General features: G+C 41.2%; 1 protein-coding gene across 1 annotated transcript in view; it reads right to left on the bottom strand.

Annotated features, from left to right (window-relative positions):
• KIF13B (kinesin family member 13B) overlaps nucleotides 1-25,044 on the bottom strand; it is a gene marked incomplete in the record, with an annotated part of 3,953,176 nt that overhangs the window by 3,541,470 nt on the left and 386,662 nt on the right. The window contains 2 exon segments of the mRNA XM_044062707.1: nucleotides 14,001-14,093; nucleotides 21,644-21,704. Of these exon segments, the coding sequence (XP_043918642.1) occupies nucleotides 14,001-14,093; nucleotides 21,644-21,704 (154 nt within the window).

Genomic DNA, 25,044 nt, shown 5'->3' with positions numbered 1-25,044 from the left:
GCTTCTAAGTTGTGGCTGTGTTGAGACCATAAACTTTTAGGTACCATTGTAGTTTTCTCATGTGTAGTCTTGCCAGTGGAATCAGAAGAATGCAAGATGCCATGAAACCCAGGGCCTGCAAGATTTTCCTTGCAGTCATCTGGGTGTGCTTTGCTAGGCTTTTGAAGTAATCTGGTAATTGTTCTTGTTTTTCTTCTGTGAGGAAAGCCATTTGTGAGTTTGTGTCCAGTTTGGCTCCTAGAAAAATTATTTGTTGGGATGGCAGTAGTTTTGATTTTTGAATGTTGACTGTGTATCCCAAAGCCTGTAGTAAGTGAATGACATAGTCCAAGTGTCTTATCAAGGCTTGCTTGCTGTCCGCTTGTATAAGGCAGTCGTCCAGGTAAGGATATATTTGTATCCCCTGAAGTCTGCAATGTGCAATTACTGATGCCAGGCATTTCGTGAATACTCTGGGCAGTAGATAAGCCAAAAGGCAATGCTGAGAATTGATAATGCTCTGACCCTGCAAGAAATCTGAGGTATCTTCTGCAGCTGTGTCTGATTGGGACATGCAGGTATGCCTCCTTGAGGTCCAGAGTAACCAGCCAAGACCCCTTTGCCCAGCATGGGAAGAAGTTGCTGTAATGTCAGCATTTTGAATTTTGGCACAATGAGAAAAGTGTTTAGAGCGGACAAGTCCAGTATAGGTCTCCATTGTTTTTCTTTTCTTGGAACAAGGAACAGTCTTGAGTAGAATCCCTGGCCTTGTTCCTGAGGAGGAACCTTTTCTATTGCTTTGATTTGTAGTAGCTTTGAAACTTGCATGAGTGCCTCTACCCTTTGATTTTGTGGCAGGTTTGGCATGCCTTGTCGGTAAAGTATGGAAGTGGAACCTGTAACCTTTGTCTATTATGTCCAAAACCCATTTGTCCTTTGTAAAAACGTGCCAATTTTTTGAAAATAAAGATAATTTTCTGCCTAAAGGTGCTTCTCTTTGAGCCTTGGTCGGCGGTGTCAAAGTCAAGTCATTGTGATTGTCCCTGCGGAGCAGTAGAAGTCCCTGCGCCACTTCTCTGATTAGTTGGTTGCCATTGGCGGCCCCTGTAGGAGCCTCGGTATTGCCCTCTACCTCGAGCACGCCTGTTTTTTCCCCTTTGGAACTTGTCAGTGTCTGGAAAGGACCAATTTTTCGAAGGCCAATTCCTGCTGAACCTTGGTGGCTGAACCTGGAGGAAATCTTTGACTGTTTGTACTGATTTAGCCTTTTCCTCAATTGATTTCAACACACCCTGTGCATTAGCACCCTATTTTCCAGAGGTGCATCTAGAAGCTTTACTTTAACATGATCTGGCAATGTCTGTTCTTTCAACCAAGCATGTCTACGTATGATGGCCCCTGTCATAGCTGCCCTACATAAAGCTTCCAATGCATCATAACCACACTGAAGAAAATGCTTGCTAACCTGCTGAGTATTATTAACCAAATCCTGCAAGGCCTTTCTATCTAAAGGCTCAGGAGAGGCTAACTTTCTGCAAATCATCCATCAAGAAATCCTGATACTGAAACATATGAAAAAGACAGTTAAGTGCCCTCATGGCAAGGGTGGATGAGGTATAAACTTTTTTTTACCCCACCTCTCCAGGGACCTAGATTCCCTGTCTGCGGGCAAAGGATTTCTGGTCGTGGAAGTGGCCACTCCTTTGGGCCCCTGAGAAATAGTTTCTAGATCAACAGAGTGGGCCTTAAAGAGATGTTTATGAGTTTCAGGAACCCTGTAACATCTGTCTGGCTTGACAGGAGCAGGAGGGAGAGAATCAGGAGAAGTACTGGAGTCTGAGAACACATCATCCAATACATCTAACACTAGGGGTTATAGCTAAAGGCCTGTGCTGGGGTAACTTAAGGAAAGTCCCAAGCCTTTTCCTGGAGTCGGAGAAATCCTGGCCCTGCCACTGAAAATGCTCTCTCATGGAGTTGAGAATTTCCCAGAAAGAAATATCCTCAGGAGGAGAGGCAGAGGGAATGGATTCATCAGCATCAGAATCCTCGTAGGCCGGGAAGGATTCTTCCTGGGAATCTGAAAGGCCTGACTCACCAGAGGCTTCATCTGAGGAAAGGGTATCTGCCTGCTCAACCCTAGGCCTTTTGCTTGAAGGCGGCTGAGAACCTCTGTCTGGATGAGCCTGAGATCCCCTGATTAAAGAAATTAGATCTGCAGCTAAAGTCATGATCTGTTTATCAGAAGTGGGACCCTGCGAAAAAGATTTAGGAGGGTGAGGCTTAGCCTGGCTGGCAGCCTTAGCACATGTGTAGGCCTTGATAGACAGACACAGGAGGCCTAGCTGCCCCACGTGCTGGAGTAACTTTGTCCACCGGTATGGTGTGAGGTAAATCTTGGGCTTCGGTTTCAGGAGGGAAATCAACAACTGGCACCGGGGTAGCCTCCGGGACCGAAGTGTGCGGTAAAGCGGTGTCTTCGGCCTGGAGCGGTAGAATTACCGCCTCAGAAGAGACCGTTGCACTCGCGGTAGGCTTTAGCGTGGTGTCGGTGGAAGTCGTGGGCCGCGAATATCGGTCCCGGTCCTTCCGTTTTTTTGGAAATATGTGCTGTCGGTTGTTCCGACGGCATGATATAGGAGAAATTTTCCCCAAAAAAGTCTTCAGCAAATTCTGCCCGGCGCCTAAGTGTGCGCTTATTGAAGCAAGCGCAGGCAGCACAGGCCGAGACGTCATGGTCTGGGCCGAGGCAGGGAAGGCAGTAAGAATGCAAGTCCTTATGAGGTATTTGTTTACCACAAGACAAGCAATTATTAACTTTTGCAGTTTTATCTGACATCGGCTGAGGCAAGAAAAGGTTCCCCAACGGGGTACTTAGCTTTTTGATGACTTTGGATCTGAAAACACAGGAGCTGGCCAACCAGCACTTGCGAACTGCTTCTGCTTCGGGCACCGCGCGGCAAGAAAGACTGAAGAAGATGGCGTCGGCTGATGCTTTTATACCCCAGCTGCTATGACGTCGGGGAAGAGGCGACATCAGCCGACGCCGGACCCAGACTTTGGAATCCGGCCGACCGAAGGGCTGCCTGAGGCAGGACAACCCATATGTCAGGACTGCAGTTGCATTCTTGAAGGACATCTGCACTAACATCGGTCTTGGCCACCACTTTCCTGCCCTGGGCACCATACAGTCCCTATTACCCCATTCAAAATGCAAGTCTGACAATGGGATGCCAGACCAGATCTGCAACACGGATTCCACACCTAAGACACAGTCAAATCCTTCATACTACCCCAGTGACTCCACTATTTTAATATTTTTCAACGCTCCCTATCCTCAAAGTTGACAGACTTTGCCTCCAAGTATTTCAGCCCAGCCAGCACTGCTTCAACTCTCACTTACAACGCCTCAATGTCTACCAACAACTCCTGCAGGACTGTGGTATGTTCAGTTAAGCTTTCTACCACTTACCCAAATTTTTTTCATGATTTGCTAGGTTCTCCATCAGGATTTTCTTTACTTGTTTCAACTCATTCCATATTGCCTCTAACCTCACTTGTTCATGAATAGTTTTTCCACTGCTGCCATCCTCAATATTTCTTGTTTTCTTGCCATCCTGTCTTCCTTTATTTTACAACTTATACACCAGTGCTCTTTTTAGGTAGCTTTGATAGTTATAAACATCATGGGTTCCTTTCTCTCTGGCTATTACTTTACTTTCAGACAGAGACCTGCAGAATCTGTAGCAATTAACAAGGTACCAAGCCGGAAGTCCCCTCAGTCAACCACATTTGATCAATTAAACAGATGGGTGACAGGTGTCAGAGACTGCAAAATTCTCAGGGTTCGATTATTAGTCCTTAGCCAGATTTTAAGCCATCTTGGAGTCAGTATATATAATTAGCAGAGTGCGTGTGTGTGTGTGTGTGTGTGTGTGTGTGTATATATATATATATATACATATATACATATATATATATATATATATATATACACACATATATATATATATATATATATACATATATATACATACATATATATATACATATATATATATATACATACATATATATATACATATATATATACATATATATATATATATACATATATATATACATATATATATATATACATATATATATACATATATATATATATATATATATACATATATATATACATATATATATATATATACATATATACATATATATATATATATATACATATATATATATATATATATATATACATATACATACATATATATATATATATATATATATATATATGTACACGCGGGAGGGGGGAGCAAGTTTTGCACATTTCTTTTAGACTTTGCATATGCCAAAATGGTTTCTCAGCTCATGCACAGTAGCATGTCGATGTTGGTGTTTTTGACCTTCTGAGGCTGATGCTTTTACAGTCAACTTTACTTTTTTCAACTGTATAGACTACACCTATTCATATATGGGTTACATTCAAGCACTCAAACTCAAGTGTTTGAGCGCCTGAATAACTGGCTGCACTGTTCGAAAATTAACTTTTCTAACTTTGTCAGGGTTTATGCACTCTAGATCAAGGTGCAGTAGGGATCAGGAATATACCCTTTCACCACTACAGTGCTATCACGGAACTGAGGTATACAATTAGCAGGGGGTGCCGGGGGGGGGCAAATAAATAGATTTTTATTTCCCACCTCCCGAGTCTGTGTGAAGTGAACACCCTCAGCACTATGACAGGTGTTCAAAGTTGTAATACTTCAAACGTCTGACACACTACCTACCTATATATAAAGGACAGATCCATGTAGTGAGAAACGATAATTTTCTAGCCTTAGGAGGGCAAGACATTTCCCTCCCATAAGGAAAAACAACAGGCCACAGGGAAAACTGGTACTTGTGAGCAACAAAGCTGCTGGCTGAGAATCCTAAAAAAAATCTGGAAAAAAAAAAAGAACCATGCACCGTTGACAAGCTCAGTTGAGACATCAGGGTAATCAAGCACTCTGTTTAGAAATCAAAACTTCTTTACTGAAAAACAAATAGATGAGCACATTTTCCCTTAAAAGAGCTTCATCAGACATACTGGAATAGGAAGGAGTCAGTCATACTTAACTCTGCTCAGGCTACTGTCATAGAATGTTGCAAGTTATAGTTATCACAGACCTAGCAAGTACAGAACCCTTGCACGGCTCTTTTCACACCACTGATAACAGATGCATCACTACACAGCAAGTCATTCTTTCATGGAAAGGGTGGAACATTACCTGATATAGGACACAAGGTAGGTGCATCCAATCATTAGGACAGCTAGACAGTTCCCATCATGGTCCTGACTAACTGCAATTATGACAACTGTATAACATTTAAGAGTTATAACTTGACTGGTTATTATACATTTGTGAGAACTTGTTGCCCATTTTTGATACGGCAAATATCCACTTATCACATTAAAAATAAATGTATGTACTAATGGATGTGCATAGCCACTAACAATAGGTGTATAAAGGGCCTGCATTAATTAGGCACATAGGATGGGACTACAGCACATAAGCTACCATTTATTCGTTACCAATAGGAGTAGATATGCAGAACAGGGATGAAATAAGAGACCTATTCTACTTTAGCCATAAAGGAATGTTCAAGAGTCTAAACTAAACTCCGAGCTAAGCTAAAAAAAAAAAAAAAAAAAAAAAGGAGAAACTAAGATAGGATAAGACACATGCGTCTTTCTTTTAACAGGAATTTCTTAAAAAAATAGATCCACTTTAGTTGGTAAAATAGATAAGTATTTAAAGTAACTTTTCCCATAAAAACATGTAAAAAGCACTTTAAACAATTAAAGACCAAAGAACTACACCAGCAGCCCGGATTAATGGCCCGTTAGTCAGACAAATGAAAAAGCAACTATAGTTAAACACTAGCGAGCCGACACACGGCCCGGTTAAATTATTAAACTTTTATTTGGTAAGCGCTTTCACAACACAAGGTTGCTTCTTCAGACCATTAAAAAACACATGAAACGCATTATTATGATCTATGTGGATATGTTGATGTGTATAGCATATATTTTTCAATGTATACAGACTATCATCCAATCATGTTCATGCATAACACAGCTACCTAAGGTAGAGCTAACCAATCACAGATGACAGTATTGCCTATTGAATGGATGTTGGAGAGACTGCCTTTATTTTGATAGGACAGAATTGTACATAATCTAAAAAAAATCATACCATTGATAGAATTGCCTATTGATTGGATGTTAGATCTTTAGTGTCTATCCTAATAGGATGAAAACTGTACACACATTTTTTTGTGATTGGTAGATTAGGAAACTAAATTTATTAATTACGCACAGTTAATTTTATATTTTTTTTTACTGTATTTTGTAGCTGACTGGATGTTTTGTTCATTTTTACGTATATAAGGTCATGCTTTCAAAGTGTTTTTTAATGGTCTAAAGAAGCAACCTTGTGTTGTGAAAGCACTTACTGAATAAAAGTTTAATAATTTTACCTGGCCGTGTGTTGGCTTGTTAGTAAATGTTTTTTTTTTAACTTTAAACAATCACCCCAGCCCCCAAACTAAACATTCCCCTCAGAAAAAGTGGCTTTGAAGTAAAAATTTGTTAAACCTTTTTTAAAAGTAGAAAAGTGATGCTCCACTGAAAAGTAATTAGAAGTCAAATAATAACCATTAAAAACACTTCTTTTCCGGTTTTAAAATTATTGTTTTAGAGGAAAAAGTATAGTTTCTGTCATAAAAAGTAAAGTGGAAGGATTTTTTTTTTCCAAAGGGAACTTACTTGCCCAGCAATGAACAGCATTAACAGACTAGACTGTCAATACTCAAAAGCCTGTACAGGGGCGCACTCTTCCACCGCAGGAAAGCTCTAAGGGACTTTGCATGTAAACCTGTCTTAGTCAGCGCAGCTTAAAATGACTAATGGTTTGGGAATTTGAGAGGTGGCCTAAGCTTTGGAATCTGGCTGGCTGTTATAAACTATGGCATAACCCAAACAGCTTCAGCTACTGCAGCAGTGATCCATATGAAGGACAAATTCATGTTGTGTAGTTAACTTCCCATAACAATCTGAGATTAGCTGATTAGCCATGCTGCAAGATTCAGAGTTTGGAGCCGAGTGTAGAATTTGAGAGTTCTGCTGAGACAGTGGATAAGGTGTCTGAGGCAGGTACCACGGAGGAAGGTGTGACATATTGTTTAAGAGTGGGTACCAGTGTTGGCGAGGCCAGTCTGCAGCAATCAGAATCATATTTGTTTTTTCCTGTCTGACTTTTAGTAATACCTTGGACAGCAAAGGCAGAGGGAGGAAAGGCATAGACTGATAGGTTTTTCCAGCTGAAGGATAGAGCATCCACTTTCCAAGCTTTTCTTTGTGATGGATTCTTGTGCAGAATTCGTCCAACTGATAGTTTTTGGGTGAGGTTAAAAGAACTATGTCTGGGCTCCCTCATTTGCATATCAACATGCTAAAGATTTGCGGATCCAGTTTCCATTCGTGTGGGTCCATAAGATTTCTGCTTAGTTCATCTGCCAGAGTATTTTGCTTTCCTGGCAGGAATTGAGCTTGTAGATGTATTTGGTAAGTCAAGGCTGTGTTCCACAAGGCCATGGCTAGTCAGCAAAGGGGGTAGGAATGGGTACCCCCTTGCTTGTTTATGTACCACATGACTGTGGTGTTGTCCGTCTTTATCAGTAGTTGCCTGTGGTGTTGTCCATCAGTAGTTGTCCTGGATGAATAAAGTCCTCGAAAGCTGTCAGAGCATTCTGTACAGATAGCATCTCTTTCTGGTTGATATGCAGGTGCATTTGATTTGGGCTCCATTCGCACTGAATGCATCTCCCTGCCAGATGTGCCCCCCAAGCATAGTTTGATGCGTCTGAAGTCAGGGTTTGGGTGGCAGGGGGTGGAATGAATGACAGTCCCCTGTTTTGGTGACAGGCCTCTGCCCACCATAAGAACTCTTGCTGCAGGCAAGGAATGGCAGGAATCATTGTTTCCAGGCTGTGACAAAGATGGCTCCATAAACTTTTTAGGTACCACTGAAGTTTCCTCATATGCAGTCTTGCATATGGAATTAGAAGAATGCAGGAAGCCATGAACCCAAAGGCCTGCAGAATTTGTCTTGCAGATAACTGGGTTTTTGTGGCCACTTGTTTGAAGCAAGTCATCAATTGGATTTGTTTGTCTGGCGTGAGGTAAGCCATCTGGGCAGTTGCATTCAAGCTTGCACCCAGGAATGTAATTTTTTTGAGAGGGTACCAGTTGTGATTTCTTTTCGTTTATGGTGTACCCTAGGCAAGTTAGAAGCAATTTTACAAATGCCAGATGCTGTAGAAGAGTGCCTTTGTTTTCTGCCTGAATTAAACAATTGTCCAGATAAGGATAAATTTGAAAGTTTCTTTGCCTGCAAAATGCAATTACTGGTGTCAGACACTTTGCGAAGACCCTGGGTGCAGTAGATAAGCCAAAGGGCTGTGCAGAGAACTGGTAATGCAAATAGCCTGCTTTGAAGCAGAGGTATCTTCTGCAAGATTCCCTGATTGGGATATGCAGGTAAGCCTCTTAAGTCTAAAGTTACCAACCAGGCATCCTTGTCTAGCATAGGCAGTAACTGTTGTAGAGTCAGCATCTTGAATTTTGGAATATCCAGGAAAATATTTAGAATGGATGACTCCAGAATTGGATGCCATGATTTGTCTTTTCTGGGTACCAGGAAAAGTCTTGAATAAAAACCTTGTCCCTTTTCCTTTTCTGGTACTGGTTGAATAGCCCCCATATTTATGAGGGACATAACTTTTTTCTGGGCTTCTGCCCACTGATTTGGAGGCAGATCTGGCCATCCTCTTGGAACTGGCAACGTCTGGAAGTGAAATCTGTATCCCTGGGATACTAGATTTAAAACCCACTTTTCCTGGGTAATTAGATGCCAATTTTGTGCATTAAGTGCTAGTTTTCCCCCCAAAGGGGCTGCCAAAAGATAGGTGCTTGGAAAGGGCAGAGGAAAGTCATTGAGACTGTTTACAGTAGGCATGTGCCTTGCTACTTCCAGATTTGGAGGTGGAGGCACCCCACTGTTTTACTCTAAGTTCCTTGTGACTGAAACCTGGAGCCTTTGGAGTGTCTGGGTTTGACCTGAGCAGCTCTGGTGGGTACTGAAAAGGACCAATTCTTAGTAGGCCAGTGCCTACTGAACCTGGGTGGTTGCACTTGTAGGAAATCTTTTACAGTTTGCATAGATTTAGCTTTGTCTTCCATCTTTTTCAAAACATCTTCTGCCTTATTACCAAATAAGACTGTCCTGTTGTAAAGGAGCATCCAACAATTTTGCTTTAACATGATCAGGCAGATTTTGCTCCTTGAGCCAAGCATGCCTTCTTATCACAGATCCACTTACAGCGGCCATGCAAGAGGCCTCCAAGGAATCAAAACCACATTGCAAAGTATGTTTTCCAACTTGTTCAGCTGAATGCAATAAATTCTGTAACTCTATTTTCCACACAATCAGAAATCAATATAATTTTCTGTTTAAGTAAGCTCATGACATGCTGCCGATATTTAAGCATATGAAATTGACAGTTTAAAGCCCTGATTGCCAGGGTTGCAGACGTGTAAACCTCCTTACCCCATCTATCCAGTGCCATGGAGTCTCTATCAGAAGGGGTAGGATTTTTAGCAGTAGAAGCCTTAACACCCTTGGGACCCTGAGAAATGGTTTCAGGGTCAGCAGTAGGGTTTTTAAAAATAAATTTGTGGGAGTCAGGAACCCTATAATATCTGTCTGGCTTACTAGGAGCTGGAGGCAGGGAATCAGGAGCCATGCTGGATTCTGAGAAAACATAATCAACAATGTCTAGAACAGGAGGTACAGCCAAAGGCCTATGCTGAGGAAGAAGGAAATCCCTAAGCCTATTTTTGGATTCTGAAAAATCCTGACTCTCCCAATGAAAATGTTCCCTTAAGGTATGCAAAGTTTCTCCAAAAGAAAAATCCTCAGGAGGAGAAGCAGAAGGGATGGATTATTCTGCATCAGAGTCCTCATAAGGTGGAATAGATAATTCCTGATCAGAAGAGGAATCGGAAGAAACGGAAACTTGATCTGAAGATTCATAATCAGTGCCTTGCCTATACCTCTTCGCAGGAGGGGTTGGGAACCCCTGATCAAGGTAATTAAATCCTCAGCCATTTTGATCATTTGCTTTTTAGGCATAGGGGCCTGTGTACATGGCCCATGCGTCATTTGTTTAGACAGAGAAGTTGGTTTTGGCTTTGTTTTTGATGATGGCGTCGGTTTAATGTACAAATCTTTAGGCCTGAAAACACCCTCAGAAGCCGGTGTCTGCTCAGCGGCTCTGGACCCATCTAAGGTAGAGACATTCGCGGCTTCAGTACTTAAAAGTGTCTCGTGGCATACCGGACTCCGAATGGGTCTCAGTAGAGGCTTGCGAATCAAAAGTAGTGGGTATCAGGGGCTGCGAAAGCGCCTCAATGAGTACCGGCGACTGGCTTAGGAGAAGTTTCATCGTCAGTTTTGGACCTCGACGGTCTCTCTCTTTCTTTGCGTTTTTTGTGAATTCCGGTAGTCGGATTGCTAACCAATGACACTTCTTTGTAGTTAAATCTTGAGCCAAAGTATTTAGATGCAAAAATATACAGACGCTTAATAGTGCGCTGGTTAAATTTAGCACAAAACCGACAGCACGGCACATTGTGGTCAGGGCCTATGCAAGGAATACAGTACAAATGAAAATCCTTATGAGGTATTTGCTTCCCACAAAGTAATACAATTAACTTTTACTGACATCGGTAAGGAGCAAGAAAAAGTTTCCCCAACGGGGTACTTGGCTTTAAGTTGAAGACTTCGGCTCTGAAACTCGAAAACGAAAATTTCATGAGTCTGCCAACCGGCACTTGCGAACTGCTTCTGCTTCGGGCACCGTGCGGCAAGAAAGACCGATGAAAATGGCATCGGTTGCATGTTTTATACCCCTGACGTCATGGAAGAAGGGACAGCAACCGACGCATGACCCAAGACTTTGTTAATAAGGCTGACTGAGGGCAACCTGCCAGCAGATTTCCCAAATGTAATGACTGCAACAGTGAAACACGAAGAACATCTATATTTAAAACCCATTTGTCCTGGGTAATGAGTTCCTAATTTTTTGCCTGCAGAGCAATCTTTCTCCCTAAAGGAGCAGTCAGTTGAGAAGGGCTTGGAAGTTTTAAAGTTAAGTTATTGAGACAGTTTATCATGGGGGGGGTGTCTTACTATTCCCTGCTTTGGAAGTGGGAGCCCCAAACTGCTTAGTCTTGTGCGTACCTTGGGACTGAAACCTGGGTGTTCTGCTGGTTCTGGGTTTGGACTGAAAAGGCCTGGAAGAGGCAGGAAAGGATCAATTCTTAGAGAGCCAATGCCTACTAAATCTGGGAGGCTGCACTTGCAGGAAACCTTTAACAGTTTGCATGATTTTAGCTTTTTCCTCCATCTTTTTTAAGTACTACTTCTGCTTTGTTGCCAAACAGGCAGTCCTGGTTTAAGGGAGCATCCAACAATTTAGCTTTAACATGGTCTGGCAACGATTGCTCCTTAAGCCAAGCATGCCTTCTAAGTACAGACCCAGTGACAGCAGCCCTACAAGATGCCTCTGGTGAATCAAAACCACATTGCAAAGTATGCTTTCCAACTTGTTCAGCAGAATGCATTAAATCCTGTAAATCTTTACTTTCAGCACAGTCAGGAATCAACATCATTTTCTGTTTAAGCAATCCAATAATATGCTGCTGATACTTTAACATATGAAACTGGCATTTTAAGCCCCTAATGGCCAAGGTTGCAGAAGTATATACCTTCTTACCCCATCTATTCAGCGTCCTGGAATCTCTATCAGAGTGGGTAGGATTTTTGGCAGTAGTAGCTTTAATGCCCTTGGGTCCCTGTGAAATGGTCTCAGGATCCGCAGTAGGATTAAGTTAAAACAGAATATGGCAATTATGCTTCAAGACCACTTATAAAGTTATCTTTTTAGTGCAGATTTCAAGGAGTCTTCAGAAAATAAACCATGATTGATAGGCTATACAATAAAAAGAAACGGTACAATGTTTAAAGACGTAAATCTACAAATTAGAAAAGGTTTCATTTGCTATGAGAGAGAGACCATTTGATATAATAGAGAGACATCATAGTACACTAAGGCACCAATTCAGAAAGTAAAAAACATAGGTAATAAACAGTAACTTTACCATTACAGCATACAGAGATATAAAAGAAAAACAGGCAGGGTTAACAGTGCATACTCTGTCTAACTTAAAGATTCCCAAAGACAGGTTAATCAGCTTTAAAAGCCACAGAATTAAAAGACACTCATTTTCAGAATAATATACAGGTTTTAAATACATCACTCAAACTTCAGAACCGAAGACTTAAAGACTCTAAAGACGATGAAGCTAGGTGATATGAAAATCAAATCATAAAGTTAAGAGATTTCAATCCAGGCAAACCATAAGTGTTCAAGTGACACCTAGTAGTCAAAATAAAAATTGATTGCCTAGTTATAACTAAATCATACAGTTAAAAGACTTCAATCCAAACAGGCCATAAATGCTCAAGTGACACCTAGTGGTCATAATTGAAAAGTACAGTTTTGTACCTACCATAAATGTAGATGCTCGAGTGTACACCCTGCTGCAGTCATCACACTTGGGTTATCCTGTCGTCAGGCGGTCCCACAGTCGGCCGGAATTCCAAAGTCTTGGTCCGGCGTCGGTTGCTGTCGCTTCTTCCCTGACGTCAGTGCGCCAGGGGTATATATAATGCAGGGTAACACGATGAACATCTGCAGGTTTACCAAATTTAAAAAAATTTATCTTCAGATTATGAGTCAGGTAGCATAATGTTGTATACAGTAGCGAGCAATACAGATGTAAGGCAACTACAGAAGTTGGTCCCTGTAGACTTTCATCAGGGACCTCAGGGGCAACTGTTAGATCAGGGACTTCCATTTTATAGCAGTTATTAAACATCAGACATACTAAAGGGTAAAGCAGGCCTAGAAATTGTGTTTCATTTATGCATAAAAGACAGTTAAGCACAGAGGAAAGAATAACCTTGCTGGTCAAAGATGAGAGACAGTTTATTAGAAAGGAAAGATAAAGTGTGCAGAAAATACATAAATACAGAAAGTTCTTTACTCAAGGGAAAGATACAATCTTTCCATCTACAGAATTGTTCCTTAATGGAATGTTAAATTAAGACCAAGTCTGGAAATCAAGGGAACCAAGGCTAAGAGGGCATGTAAAGCATCACAGGGTTTTGGTATTATTAAAACATACTTCAGCTACAGTTAGAGAAGTCAGTTAAGGTTAGTTAGTTTGCTCGACCTGACATCACAGACACTCAAGCCTGAGTATGGAAGTCAGATCAAATAAACACTGTGTCCATTTACATTATTCAAGACAATTAGAAGATATGTGCAGAAACGGAATATATTTAGCAACACTTTTTATCAGCACTGTTAATGAAGACATTATTCGGATATTGTGAACATCTAATAAAACCTTAATGAATGAACTACAGTGTTTGGAGAATTTGTTGTAAAAGTACACAAGACTTGGCCCATAAAAGGAGAGACTGGCGCCTGTTCAGCACGAGTTTGGGTAATTAACAGATAAAGGCATTCGGCTCAGTCTCATCTCAGTGTTTCCAGCTAATTACGGTACAGTACAATATTATCAATTCTTACAGTACATTTAATCTAAAATGCAATTTTCATACTGTTACACTAGTAGAATGTATGCATTGCTCAGATTGACTAAAGATGTAAACATTTACAAAACTACTCCCTCAAAATGTACTGCTCCACACCAGTTCATCTAAACTGTTGATAAGGATTAATGAACAGCAATCAGACCATGATCTTTCTAAATATAAATACTGACACTGAAACTAAAATCAAATTATGCTGATACTTATCTCCTGCAAAATATTTACCTGTCTGTCCATAGGCAAAGATACAAGCATTGTAACCTTCAAAGGCGTTCTGAAGGATATTCTCCCCAAGGCACTGGAAAACTAATCCTTGACCTGGACGAGAAAACAAAATATTACAATCACAGAGACTTTGCTGGCAGGAGCACAAAAGAAAATTTAAATTTTGAACAAAGCCCCACCCACAACAGTAATGACCCAGAGATGCTAATGCTAATTCACGGCCATTAGTGGTAACAATAACTCAATGTTAAATGAGTCAACAAAAAACTGGCAGGTGCATTACACAGAAACTTGGATAAAGTACAGTTTTGTACCTACCATAAATGTAGATGTTCGAAGATCCATATTGCTGCAGTCCTTACACTTGGGTAGTCCGCTGTCCTCGGTCGGGTCTCAATATATATCAGAGATGTCAAGGCGCCGGGCTTTACAGACTGGCGCAGGGTACAGTGGCTACAATGCAAAATGCGCATGACCGACGCCTCAGTCTTGCCCATTCTGCCCTGTCAGAAGACCCTAAACAGAAAAGACAAAAAAAAAAAGGTCAAAACCAAAACAACCAAAACAGTAAACACATAATGTATTAATAATATACAACACAAATACACAAACCCAACAAAATACACCGCCAAACCCCACAAGAGGGAGGGAACAGAGGAGAATGTGGCAATGTTCGTCTTGGAACATCTACATCTACATTTATGGTAAATACCTATGTTCCCTTAGTCCTGCCTCAAATAATAATCTCAACCCTGTGTGTATTATCCAAGTGTGCAAAAAATTCCCCTTTTATTTTGGGGGGTGCTGCAAAGTAGGCAAATGAATGGCTTGGTTTATTTTAACACACTAGACCCCACCTTAGGGCATAAAGGAAGGATTAGCAAAGATACCCTACCCTATCCTTATGGAAAGAAGAGAAAGGTCTAACTGTAATAAGTAATTGTTCAGAATGTGTTCTCGCAGAGGTAGCCAACAACAAAAAGCAGTCTCTCCATGATAAATATTTCAACTCGGGTAGCTGCAGGCTCAAAAGGTTGTAGAGCAAGTTTCTCCAACACAAAAAAAATTGAGATCCCAAGCCAAGCAGAGAGCTCTTCGGGGGGGTCTTTCTTTTTGCCTCCCTCCCCATGCTTAAAACAAAAGGAAGAGAAAACATGTGATCACAGTCATAGTGAGCAGAGAAATTGCTGCAGCATGAATCTTATCTTAAAGGAAGGACAATCCTTTTGTCCAGTAACTCAGCAAGATATTGAAGAGCCACACTTAAAATTAGGCTTAGCAACATCAAATTCCTAATCCCTTCCAAAAATAAAAAAATATTTATCTATGATATTTATACTTTTGTACTAGGCCTTCTGGCCTCCTCTATAACCAAATAACTTATTGCTAAGTTGCGAGACCCCCAGGCTAGCTGGTAATTTAGTGGGAGAAGTTAACAGATCTATGTCTGGAGTCCCCCTGACACTGTCAATTTCTGAAAAACATGAGGATCCAATTTCCACTGTAGGGATCCATAATTCGCCCTCACCAATCTGCTAAGGGCTAGTTCTGTGCTCCCGGCAGAAAACCTTGCTTTGAGATTGAGCTGGAAGAGATCTCAGTTCTCAAAATCATTGTGCTGTCTGCATAGAGGATAAGAAAGTTCCCCCCTGTTTGTTGATGTACCATGTGACACAGGTTGTTCGTGTTGAACCACATTAATCTGCTTCCTAAAAGGTGAAGAAAAAGAATATTGATTGACTGCTCGTAAGCAACATCTCCTTCAATGATGTTGTAGGATGTTGTGGTCTGGCAGTCCACGTATCCACTATCCATTTCTATGAGCTTCCAAGAGCTCTGGAGGTAATCTGCCGCTAGAATCGTTAGAATCTGGCCGGCCCGGGGACAGTCACAGAGAGTCCTAGGTGACCTTCCCATTCACCACACAAAATTCTTTTGAATGCAAGGTATTAGGTGAATGACAGTGTGACAGTGTTCATATCCTGGCAGTGCTGTGTCCATACATTTTGAGATACACTGTTGTAGCTTCCTTTCTTGCTAGTAAAGCAGAGCACATGAACCCTAGAATCCCAAGGATCGAAGGAGCAGTCATGTCAGACTGGACAGACATGAGACCTGGATGGATGTGGCAAAGAGCAAGACTTTTTGTTTGTCCGGGGTCAAAAGGCCATCTGGAAGGCCATTAGTCTCACACCCAGAAAAGATATGTCTTGAGAGGGCACAGACTTACTTTATTCTCTTATTTAGAACACCTATGTATCTTGTGGCATCCTATCAACTAGTACTGCAAATGATGAAGAAGTCGTCTTTCCACAAGAGGCCGGAATCAGGCAAAATAAGGATAGTATTCTATTCTTTAGTTTACAGCTATCAAAGAGCCAGAACCATGTGAGCCAGAACGGGCATAGAACACTGGCAATGCAGAGATGCATAATGAGAAGGCAAATTTCAAACGAGATGAGGCGCAGAAGCCTGATAGGAGAAAAGCAGTAAGTTTCTGCAACCCTAGGCTTAGGTGAGATCCAGAGTCATTTGCCCAGCAGAGGTATAGCTGTTTGTAACGCAACATTTTTGAACTTGGGAATGTCAGATAGTGTTGAGGATAGATAAATCCAAAATTGGTCTCCACGCTTTCTCCTTCTTGGTACTAGAACGAAGGCTTAGCTAAAATCTAGGGGCAGAGGGACCGGACCGGGCCCCTAAAGTGGCTCCCTATTTGCAGCAGAGAGAGCCTCTTGTTTGTTCTCTGAGGATTCTTTGAGGAGGAAAACGCCTGTATGCCTTTTGAAAGGTAAATAAAACTGTAACCTTGGTGTATAATATCCAATACCCATTTGTCCTGGGTAATCAAACAATTTTTGCTTGAAAAGTGCCATAACCTTCCTCCCAGTGCTGCGCTGCCAGAGAAGGCTCTGCTGAAAAAAAGGGTCATTGGGCTGGGCCTGTTTTAGGAAAAGCTGGCCCCTGCCCTCACCAAGACTGCGAGAGGTGAACTCCCTGTTCTAGGTCTGAAAGAGCTCTGAGCTCTCACCTACCTACCCTTCCTCTTTCCCTAGACTGTATAGAAGAAGGGCAAACCCCCACCCCACCCCTTAGCACAAGCTAATTCACTGGCTGGAGAACTTGGCAAAAAAATTAAAAGTCTGCAGTCTGTTAGCTTTCTTTTTTTCTTCTTTTCTTCCAAAGGTGAAACCAAACAATACATCAACAATACAATGAACACAACTAAAATCTGTAACATGGTCTTAACATGTTCTGATCCACTCAGCCAGCTCAGCTCTGCGTGTAACTGACCCAGTGGGACCCAGTGGCAGCCACCAGTGGGGCCTGTACAGCATCAAATCCAAATTGTATCACCACTTGTGTAAAGATGCAGAAAACACTGTTCATTAACCCTTTTTACCTCAATGCTCTTTCATCTCATGCAGACTTCAATCACTTCAATTAGAAAAGAAGATCAACATCCAGAACAGGAGGAATAGCCAAAGGCCTATGCTGGGGTAAAAAAAAAAATTCCTAAGCCTTTTCCTGCAATCAGAGAAGTCCTGACCTTCCCACTTAAATTCCCCCCTCATAGAAAAGAGTCTCTGAAGAAAAAAAAATCCTCTGAAGAAGGGCCTGACTTCTCTGAGAAGCCTTGAAACAGAAGGGAGAGGGCTAACCCACCCTAAGAAGGGAGGTATAGCGTAACTTGAGAAGCCCTTTCCTCCCTCCTCTGCCCCTCCACTCCAGAGAGCCACAAAATCTCAGTGGGACTCAAGAAAGCCTCGAGAGTCCGCGGCTCCACTCCGTTCCACAGCAGCACTGAAAGAACCGCGACCGGGCGGGATCTTGTTGGGTTACTGCTGTTTGTCTTGGTTTATTAAGGCCCCGCCGCGAGCCGGAGCATCCCGGGCGGCATGTGTACCGCAACCCGCTCACCCCAAATCTGGCGACCTGAAATAATCTAAACTTCGCTAATAGGCATGCCAGCGACAACAACAAAAAGTTAACCCAACAACGCCGGTGCTCAGGCCCCAAACAAATACATAAACCAACTATGATAACCCTGGTATCTATCTGTTCCCACAAGAAATAGTTATTTACTTTTTCTGGACATCCGCGGTAAACCACTGAGGAGAAAAACTAAAATATTCTCAACGGGTTTTTAGCCCAACTTTTCTCGACCAAAAAAAACGGAAACGAAAAATTTCAACGGCACTTGCAACGCTAAACGCCTGCATCGTATCACGTGGCAAAAGATTGAGGATGAGGATGGCGAGTCATGCGATGCCAAAGATTGTACCTCGGACGTTTGATTGCAGTCTTAAGCACCTTGACCCATCGCCAGCCTATCATTTTGATATTCGCCACCCAACAATCTGTAATTTCTTCAGAATTATCATATTCTGAGTGATCCATAAATATACAGACTTACTAAAAATGAATATATATTCTAGCTGTATACTCCAACCTTTGTTAGGTCCAGGAGAGAACAGAAGGTGACAGGAGATGCCACCCATTCTTGAAGCAACAAATGAAAAAAAAAATAGCTTTGAATCTCAACATAATTTATGACACAAAATGCTGAAGCAGTATGATGCTAGCTTCTGTTTGCCATTTATTTTCAGTCTTAAATTTGCAATAAGGTATGACGTGAATGACGGCTAAGGAGGTGAGAATATGGCTTAATAATCTCAGTTCCATTTTTTTCTCCCCATTTTTGCAAACAATACTAAGCTCATGTACAGGAGAAGCGAGTATGAAGGTATACAAATTGAACTTCAGCCCAAAGAGGTGAGAACAGAGCAGCCATTTTTTCCTGTAGGTTCATGGATGTATACTAGGCCAACGATCACTGGGGCCTTTATAAACCTATGCAACCTACATGCATCCTACAAGTTACTGTGCCTTAGATGTCATCTTTAAGGGGGTGTATGTTAGTTAGGGCAGGATTTAACAGCTGCCTCTGTCCACCAAAGACATAGGTGTCAGACCAGGGGTGAATCCAATTTCCTACCCATTGGTCTAGGATGAGCATGAATAGGGTTAGGAAAGGGCTCGGCTTCTCATGCATAGAAGCCTATTCCAAAGAATGGGGATTCTCTGAGATGCATACTAGCCCTCCAACATGTCCTATTTAAGTCATCAGCAAAGTTTACAACCTTAGATCTAGTAATCCTGATACCCTTCATTTTGGAATATACAAAAGGTCAAATCACAGCAAGAGCCAAGGATACCTTGTATACTTGCTCTAATGGACCGAGTGTCAAGAAAGGTGGTTTCGCTAAAAGCCCAGCCAACAACAGCCAGTGCAATCACTACTTTCCCAACAAGCGTCAGTATACAAACGGCTGTGGCTGTTCAAATACTGCAGACAAGACAGGGTTCTGTGGAAATGCCACCTGAAAATTGTTTGAGCAGTGAACCACCAGTTGAAATAAAGTTAAAAATTACACCATACCAATTGGGTCAAATCCACAAAATTAACATGCTTATCGGTATGCTCATACATAATAAATAAATAAAAAAAACTGACTATCAGAGACAAGGGGAAATTCAGAAGTAAGGTCAATTTTTTTTCAACATTAGTGGCATTTAAAAACTGTGCTGTAAGGATCTACATTCCCCTCTCCGTTTAAATTTCTTACACTGGTGACTGTGCTGACAGACAATATCAAACACAAAGTTACTGTATTAACACACATGGTCTGTACAGTTGAAGCAATCTCTAAGTTAGGGCTATAGATTAGCTCGAATTACCACAGAGATGGAGCCATTTTTGAGAAACCTGAACAACTTGGAGAATTATTTTCTAGTGAGAGTCTATGAAAGTCAGATGTTAAAAAACATCCTGGAACCCATTATAGAACTGAAAAGGACTGAAGCACATTCATTCAGCCTCCCCAGTAGAAAAAAGTTAAGTAATTCCACAGAGAAGAACAAATGCAAAAACAGCTGCATCCTGACGTACACTTTGGATTATCACAGTATCAAAAATATTACTGAAGAAAACTGGGACACTGTCACAGGAAACCCTTTTCTGATTAACAACTTAGGTGAAGCCCCATCATTTGTTTATAGGAAGGGCAGGAACATTAAAAGTTTTGTTGAATTTAAACCTAGACCATGTGAGAAAAGCACTAAATGATGTGAAACTAATTGTACATTTTGTATATTTATAGAGCAAGGTGATAGCTTTTATTGCCCTTAAAGCAGATCATTAAAACCAGTGCAGTGGGTTACTGTAACACTAAAATAGTAATTTACAGGGCACAGTGCAATGAAATGTGATGCATTCTATGTGGGCAAGATGGTAAATAAACTCAGGCATAGGATTTCGTGTCATCTGTCAGAAATCCGCTCTGGATGTAAAACTAATGCACTAGCCAAACACCTTTCTCTTCATAAAAGACAAACAGGTTTTAAGTTCCAGAACCTGTATCGCATAGACATGGGTGATCTTGAAGGAGACATCCCGAATATTCTGGAGAAACATGAACTCATGTGGCAATTAAAGGTGAACTCTTTTAGGAAGCCTGGACTAAACTACTACTGTTCAATTAAAAGTGCACTGGAACTTAGAAAATTGCCACATTGTTTACATGACTAATTGTATTTTATTCTACAAATTAGTTTTAAATACCATTTTAAATCAGTTGAAATTTAAGTGTATATTTTGTTTCCATCATCATACATACGTTTTCTAATTTTTTTATTTTTTTCTGGTTCTTTTTTCCACTTTATTCAAAATGATGTGTAATAACAATACTAACTAATTATAGAATTATATAGGTTTTTAGGGTTCTTGTACACAGACCTGAAGAAGTTCAGAAGGATGAAAGCAACCTTTGTTAACAATACGTTATGAAAATAGAAATTGATTTTTACATGCAAAATGTATATGTATATATTTATACATAGTTTTTTGATTGCCAGATGAACTAAGGTTGATATATTTCCAGCCATGAAGTACATTGTCTTGGATAAAATCACAGACTTAATAATCTACTTAATTTGGTTAAATAAGAGGTACCACATCATTATACATTTTATTTAATGTACACAAGGGTTATACATTATTATGACAGCTACTAGGTAGGGCAGGACCAGCTTGAATGTCACACTGATGTGGGAAGGGATGTGAATTTAACATGTGTACCAATAACACTGTTTTACAGCACAATAAACCACTCCCATGCCTGATAAAAAGTATATATGTGTATATATATATATATATATATATATATATATATATATATATATATATATTTAGAAAGCTTGTGAGGAAATTATTACTCTACGTCTGTTTTACTCGGATCGCTTGTCTGTGTACTTAATAAAGGATTTTCAACTGGAAACAGACTGCCTGCCTTGCTTGGATTACTTTTGAATACTTAGTAATGCTGTACAATTATATATTTTCTATTATTACTTTTTGTTTTGTTTTGACTTAAGAAGAGTCTACGTTTGCTACTTCTACTACTATTGTCTGATCTGATTAATATACAGTGATTAACTAGAAATATATGGACTGAAAATCTTCCACATAAAAGAAGTTTCTTGCACTGTTTTTTTTTTCCAAATATAATATTACAGATGCAAGATGCCTCTCACATGCAACAAGATCCAAGGTAAGGCTCAAAGGATGCAAACTTTCTTACCCGCATATTTTTCTTTTTTTGATTCGTCCATTGACCAAAAACAGTGATCATATGCAAATACCTGTAAGTACGGAAAAGAAAAATCTATTATCTACAATGAAAACATTACTTCTTACCTCCCTTTGCAGTAACAAAATAAAATGCATTAGGAATATGAAATAACATTATATGAAAACAGATCTGCTAAGATGATTGCTGAAGCCTTAGAAATAAATGGCATATTAGACACACACATTTTAACGCAATTTACTCTTAGGGTGTCATAACAATTCAAAGCAATACAGGACACCATAAAACCTATCAAGTTGCTGGGTGCAATACACTAACGACAGAGGGCCTGTATACTGAAAGGCACGATAATGTGGCAAGACTGTTGCATTGGGGATTGTGCAGACATTACAATATTGAAGTAACTGAGAAGCATTGGAAAAGTACAGTTTTGTACCTACCATAAATGTAGATGTCCGAACAGGATAGCATCTGCTGTCCTTACAAATGGGTTGTCCTGTCGTCAGGCAGCCCTTCGGTCGGCCTGATTCCAAAGTCTGGGTCTGGCCTTGGCTGGTGTCGCACTTCACCCGACGTCATCTCTGCTGGTCTTCGGGTATAAAGGCATCAGCCGACGCCATTTTCCTTAGTGTTTCTTGCCCCAGATGCCAGTTGCCCTCTTGGAAAGCTAAATTTTTGGGTAAATGCCAATGTTTCCAAAAAAGTAGAAGGCAAACACAAAAAATAAGCATGTATGTACATATATACAAACAAATACATCATAAGAGATCCCCCCCAGCTAGCTATTAGGTGGGTAAATACCCTAGGAGTACCACAGAGGGGAAGGAGGGTGGGTAATCCTGACTGCAGATGCTATCCTGTTCGGACATCTACATTTATGGTAGGTACAAAACTGTACTATGTCCTTCAAGGATGCATCTGCAGTCCTTACAAATGGGTAGAATACCATAGCCAAACTAGGGAGGAGGAAGAAGAATTATGGTGTAGTTAGGATCCCTTGCAAAACAGCAGTGGCAAACCCTGCTCGGGATCTAGAGTATAGAGGTAAGTTATAATGCTTGGCAAATGTATGCACAGAGGTCCAAGTAGCAGCCTCAATAATGTCCTTGGTAGCCACTCCTCGTAAGAAAGCTGTGGTAGTGGCTGTAGCCCTTGTAGAATGAGGCCTTATGTTCTGTGGAATTTGCTTTCCATGGTAGGAGTAACAGAATCTTATGCAATTTCCTATCCACTTGGAGATTGTCTGTTTGGAAATTGCTTTTCCCTCCCTTCCTGTTGCATAAGCTACTAGAAGCTGGTCAGTTTTTCTATTGCCCTTGGTTCTGTCCAGGTAGTAGCGCAACTGTCTATGTACATCCAAGGTATGCAGCAGTCTTTCCCCCCTGTTCTGTGGATTGGGAAAGAAGGTAGGTAGGTGGATTGCCTGGTTTAGAGACACTCTGGATACCACCTTAGGCATAAATGTAGGATTAGTTCTCATGGACACTATCTTGATGGAAGATTAGGAAGGGTTGTACTGCCATTAAAGCCTGCAGTTTCGAAACCCTTCTTGCTGAAGTAATTGCCAGTAGGAAAGCAGTTTTCCAGGATAGGTGTTGAAGATCTGCTGTTGCTGCTGGTTCGAATGGAGGGAGTGTCAATTTTTCTAGCACAAAGTTCAAGTCCCCTGCTGGTAATGGTGGTTTCCTAGGAGGTTTTACATTCTTAATTCCTCTGAGGAACTGCCTGAGTAGAGGATGTGAGAAGACAGGGGGATCAAGCTGTATTCTGCAGAAATAGCTGATGCATGTATCTTGATGGAGGAATAGGACAGGCCTGTATGGAGAAGCTCTGCCAAATACTCCAGGATGTTGGCAATATCTATCTTTGACACATCTTTCCCTCTTTCAGTACTCCAAATGACAAACCTTTTCCATTTTCCTGCATAGTTCCTTCTTGTTGAAGGTCTGGGCCTCAAGGATAATGTCTTTAACCCTTTGGGATAAATCTGGGTTAGTTGCTCTTATGTAATGTTCCAGGCAGTCAGTTGCAGAGTTTTCAGGTTTGGATGCAGGATGTTGTAGTCGCTCTGAGTTAACATCAAAGGAATCAGGGTAGTGTCCACGTTTCCCCTGAGACATGCTCCTCAGCAATGGATACCAATGTTGTCTGGGCCAATTGGGGGCTATCAGAATAACCCTTGGGCGTTCCTCTTTGATTTTCAGTAGTACCTTGTGCATCAAAGGAAGAGGTGGAAATGCATATGCTGTCAGGCCTTTCCAACTGAAGGATAGAGAGTCCACCTTCCAAGCAAGTGGGTGGTATGTCCTTGTGCAGAATTTCTTGAGCTGGTGATTGAGTGGGGATGCGAATAGGTCTATTTGTGGCATTCCCCATTTCTTTGTGATGGCCTTGAAGATGTCGGTGTAGCATCCATTCGTGAGCATCCGAGGTAGTTCTGCTTAACATGTCTGCTAGGATGTTTTCTTTTCCCGGTACAAATATTGCCTGTAACTGAATGTTGTAGCTCAGAGCCATATTCCATAGGTCCAGAGCCATTCGGCATAGGGGTATGAATGAGTGCCTCCCTGTTTGTTGATGTACCACATGACTGTGGTGTTGTCTGTCCTTATCATCAATTGGCCTTCTTTGAGGAATGGTCTGAAATTCTGGATTGCTAGTTTTACTGCCAGCATTTCTTTTTGATTTATGAGCAGGTGCAGCTGATCTGGAGTCCATAAGCCTTGAATGCACTTGTCCAGCATGTGGGCCCCCCAACCTAGGTCTGAGGCATCCGTTGTGATGGTTTGGCTTGTTTGAATGTTGTGGAAGGACAAACCTGGGTTTGACTGGCATGCCTGAGCCCACCATAGGAACTCTTGTTTCAGGCATGGGATTAGTGGTATTTCGGTTTCTAAGCTGTGCCTGTGTTGAGACCATAAATTCTTTAGGTACCACTGTAGCTTTCTCATATGCAGTCTGGCATGTGGGACCAGGATTATGCAGGATGCCATGAAGCCCAAGGCCTGCAGTACTTTCCTTGCTGTTAGTTTGTTCTGCTTTGTTAATGCCAAGAAGTAAAGAGGAAGTTGTTCTTGTTTTTCTGCAGTTAGGAATGCCATCTGTTTTACTGTGTCCAATTCTGCACCCAAGAATGTTCTTGTTTGGGATGGTATCAGTCTTGACTTTTTTTAAATTGACTGTGTATCCCAGGGCTTGTAGTAAGCAAATGACTCTTTGTAAGTCTTGTGTCAGCTTGCTTTTGTTGTCCGCTTGTATCAGGCAGTCGTCCAGGTATGGATAAATTTGGATTCCCTGTAGCCTGCAATGAGCGATTACTGATGCCAGGCATTTTGTGAACACTCTGGGCGCAGTAGATAAGCCAAAGGGCAATGCTGAGAATTGATAATGCT

Source organism: Protopterus annectens, chromosome 2.part1 (genome assembly GCF_019279795.1).
Source record: "Protopterus annectens isolate FY-2018-M chromosome 2.part1, PAN1.0, whole genome shotgun sequence".
Classification (NCBI taxonomy): domain Eukaryota; kingdom Metazoa; phylum Chordata; order Ceratodontiformes; family Protopteridae; genus Protopterus; species Protopterus annectens.
This window is presented reverse-complemented; position numbering and strand designations above follow the sequence as displayed.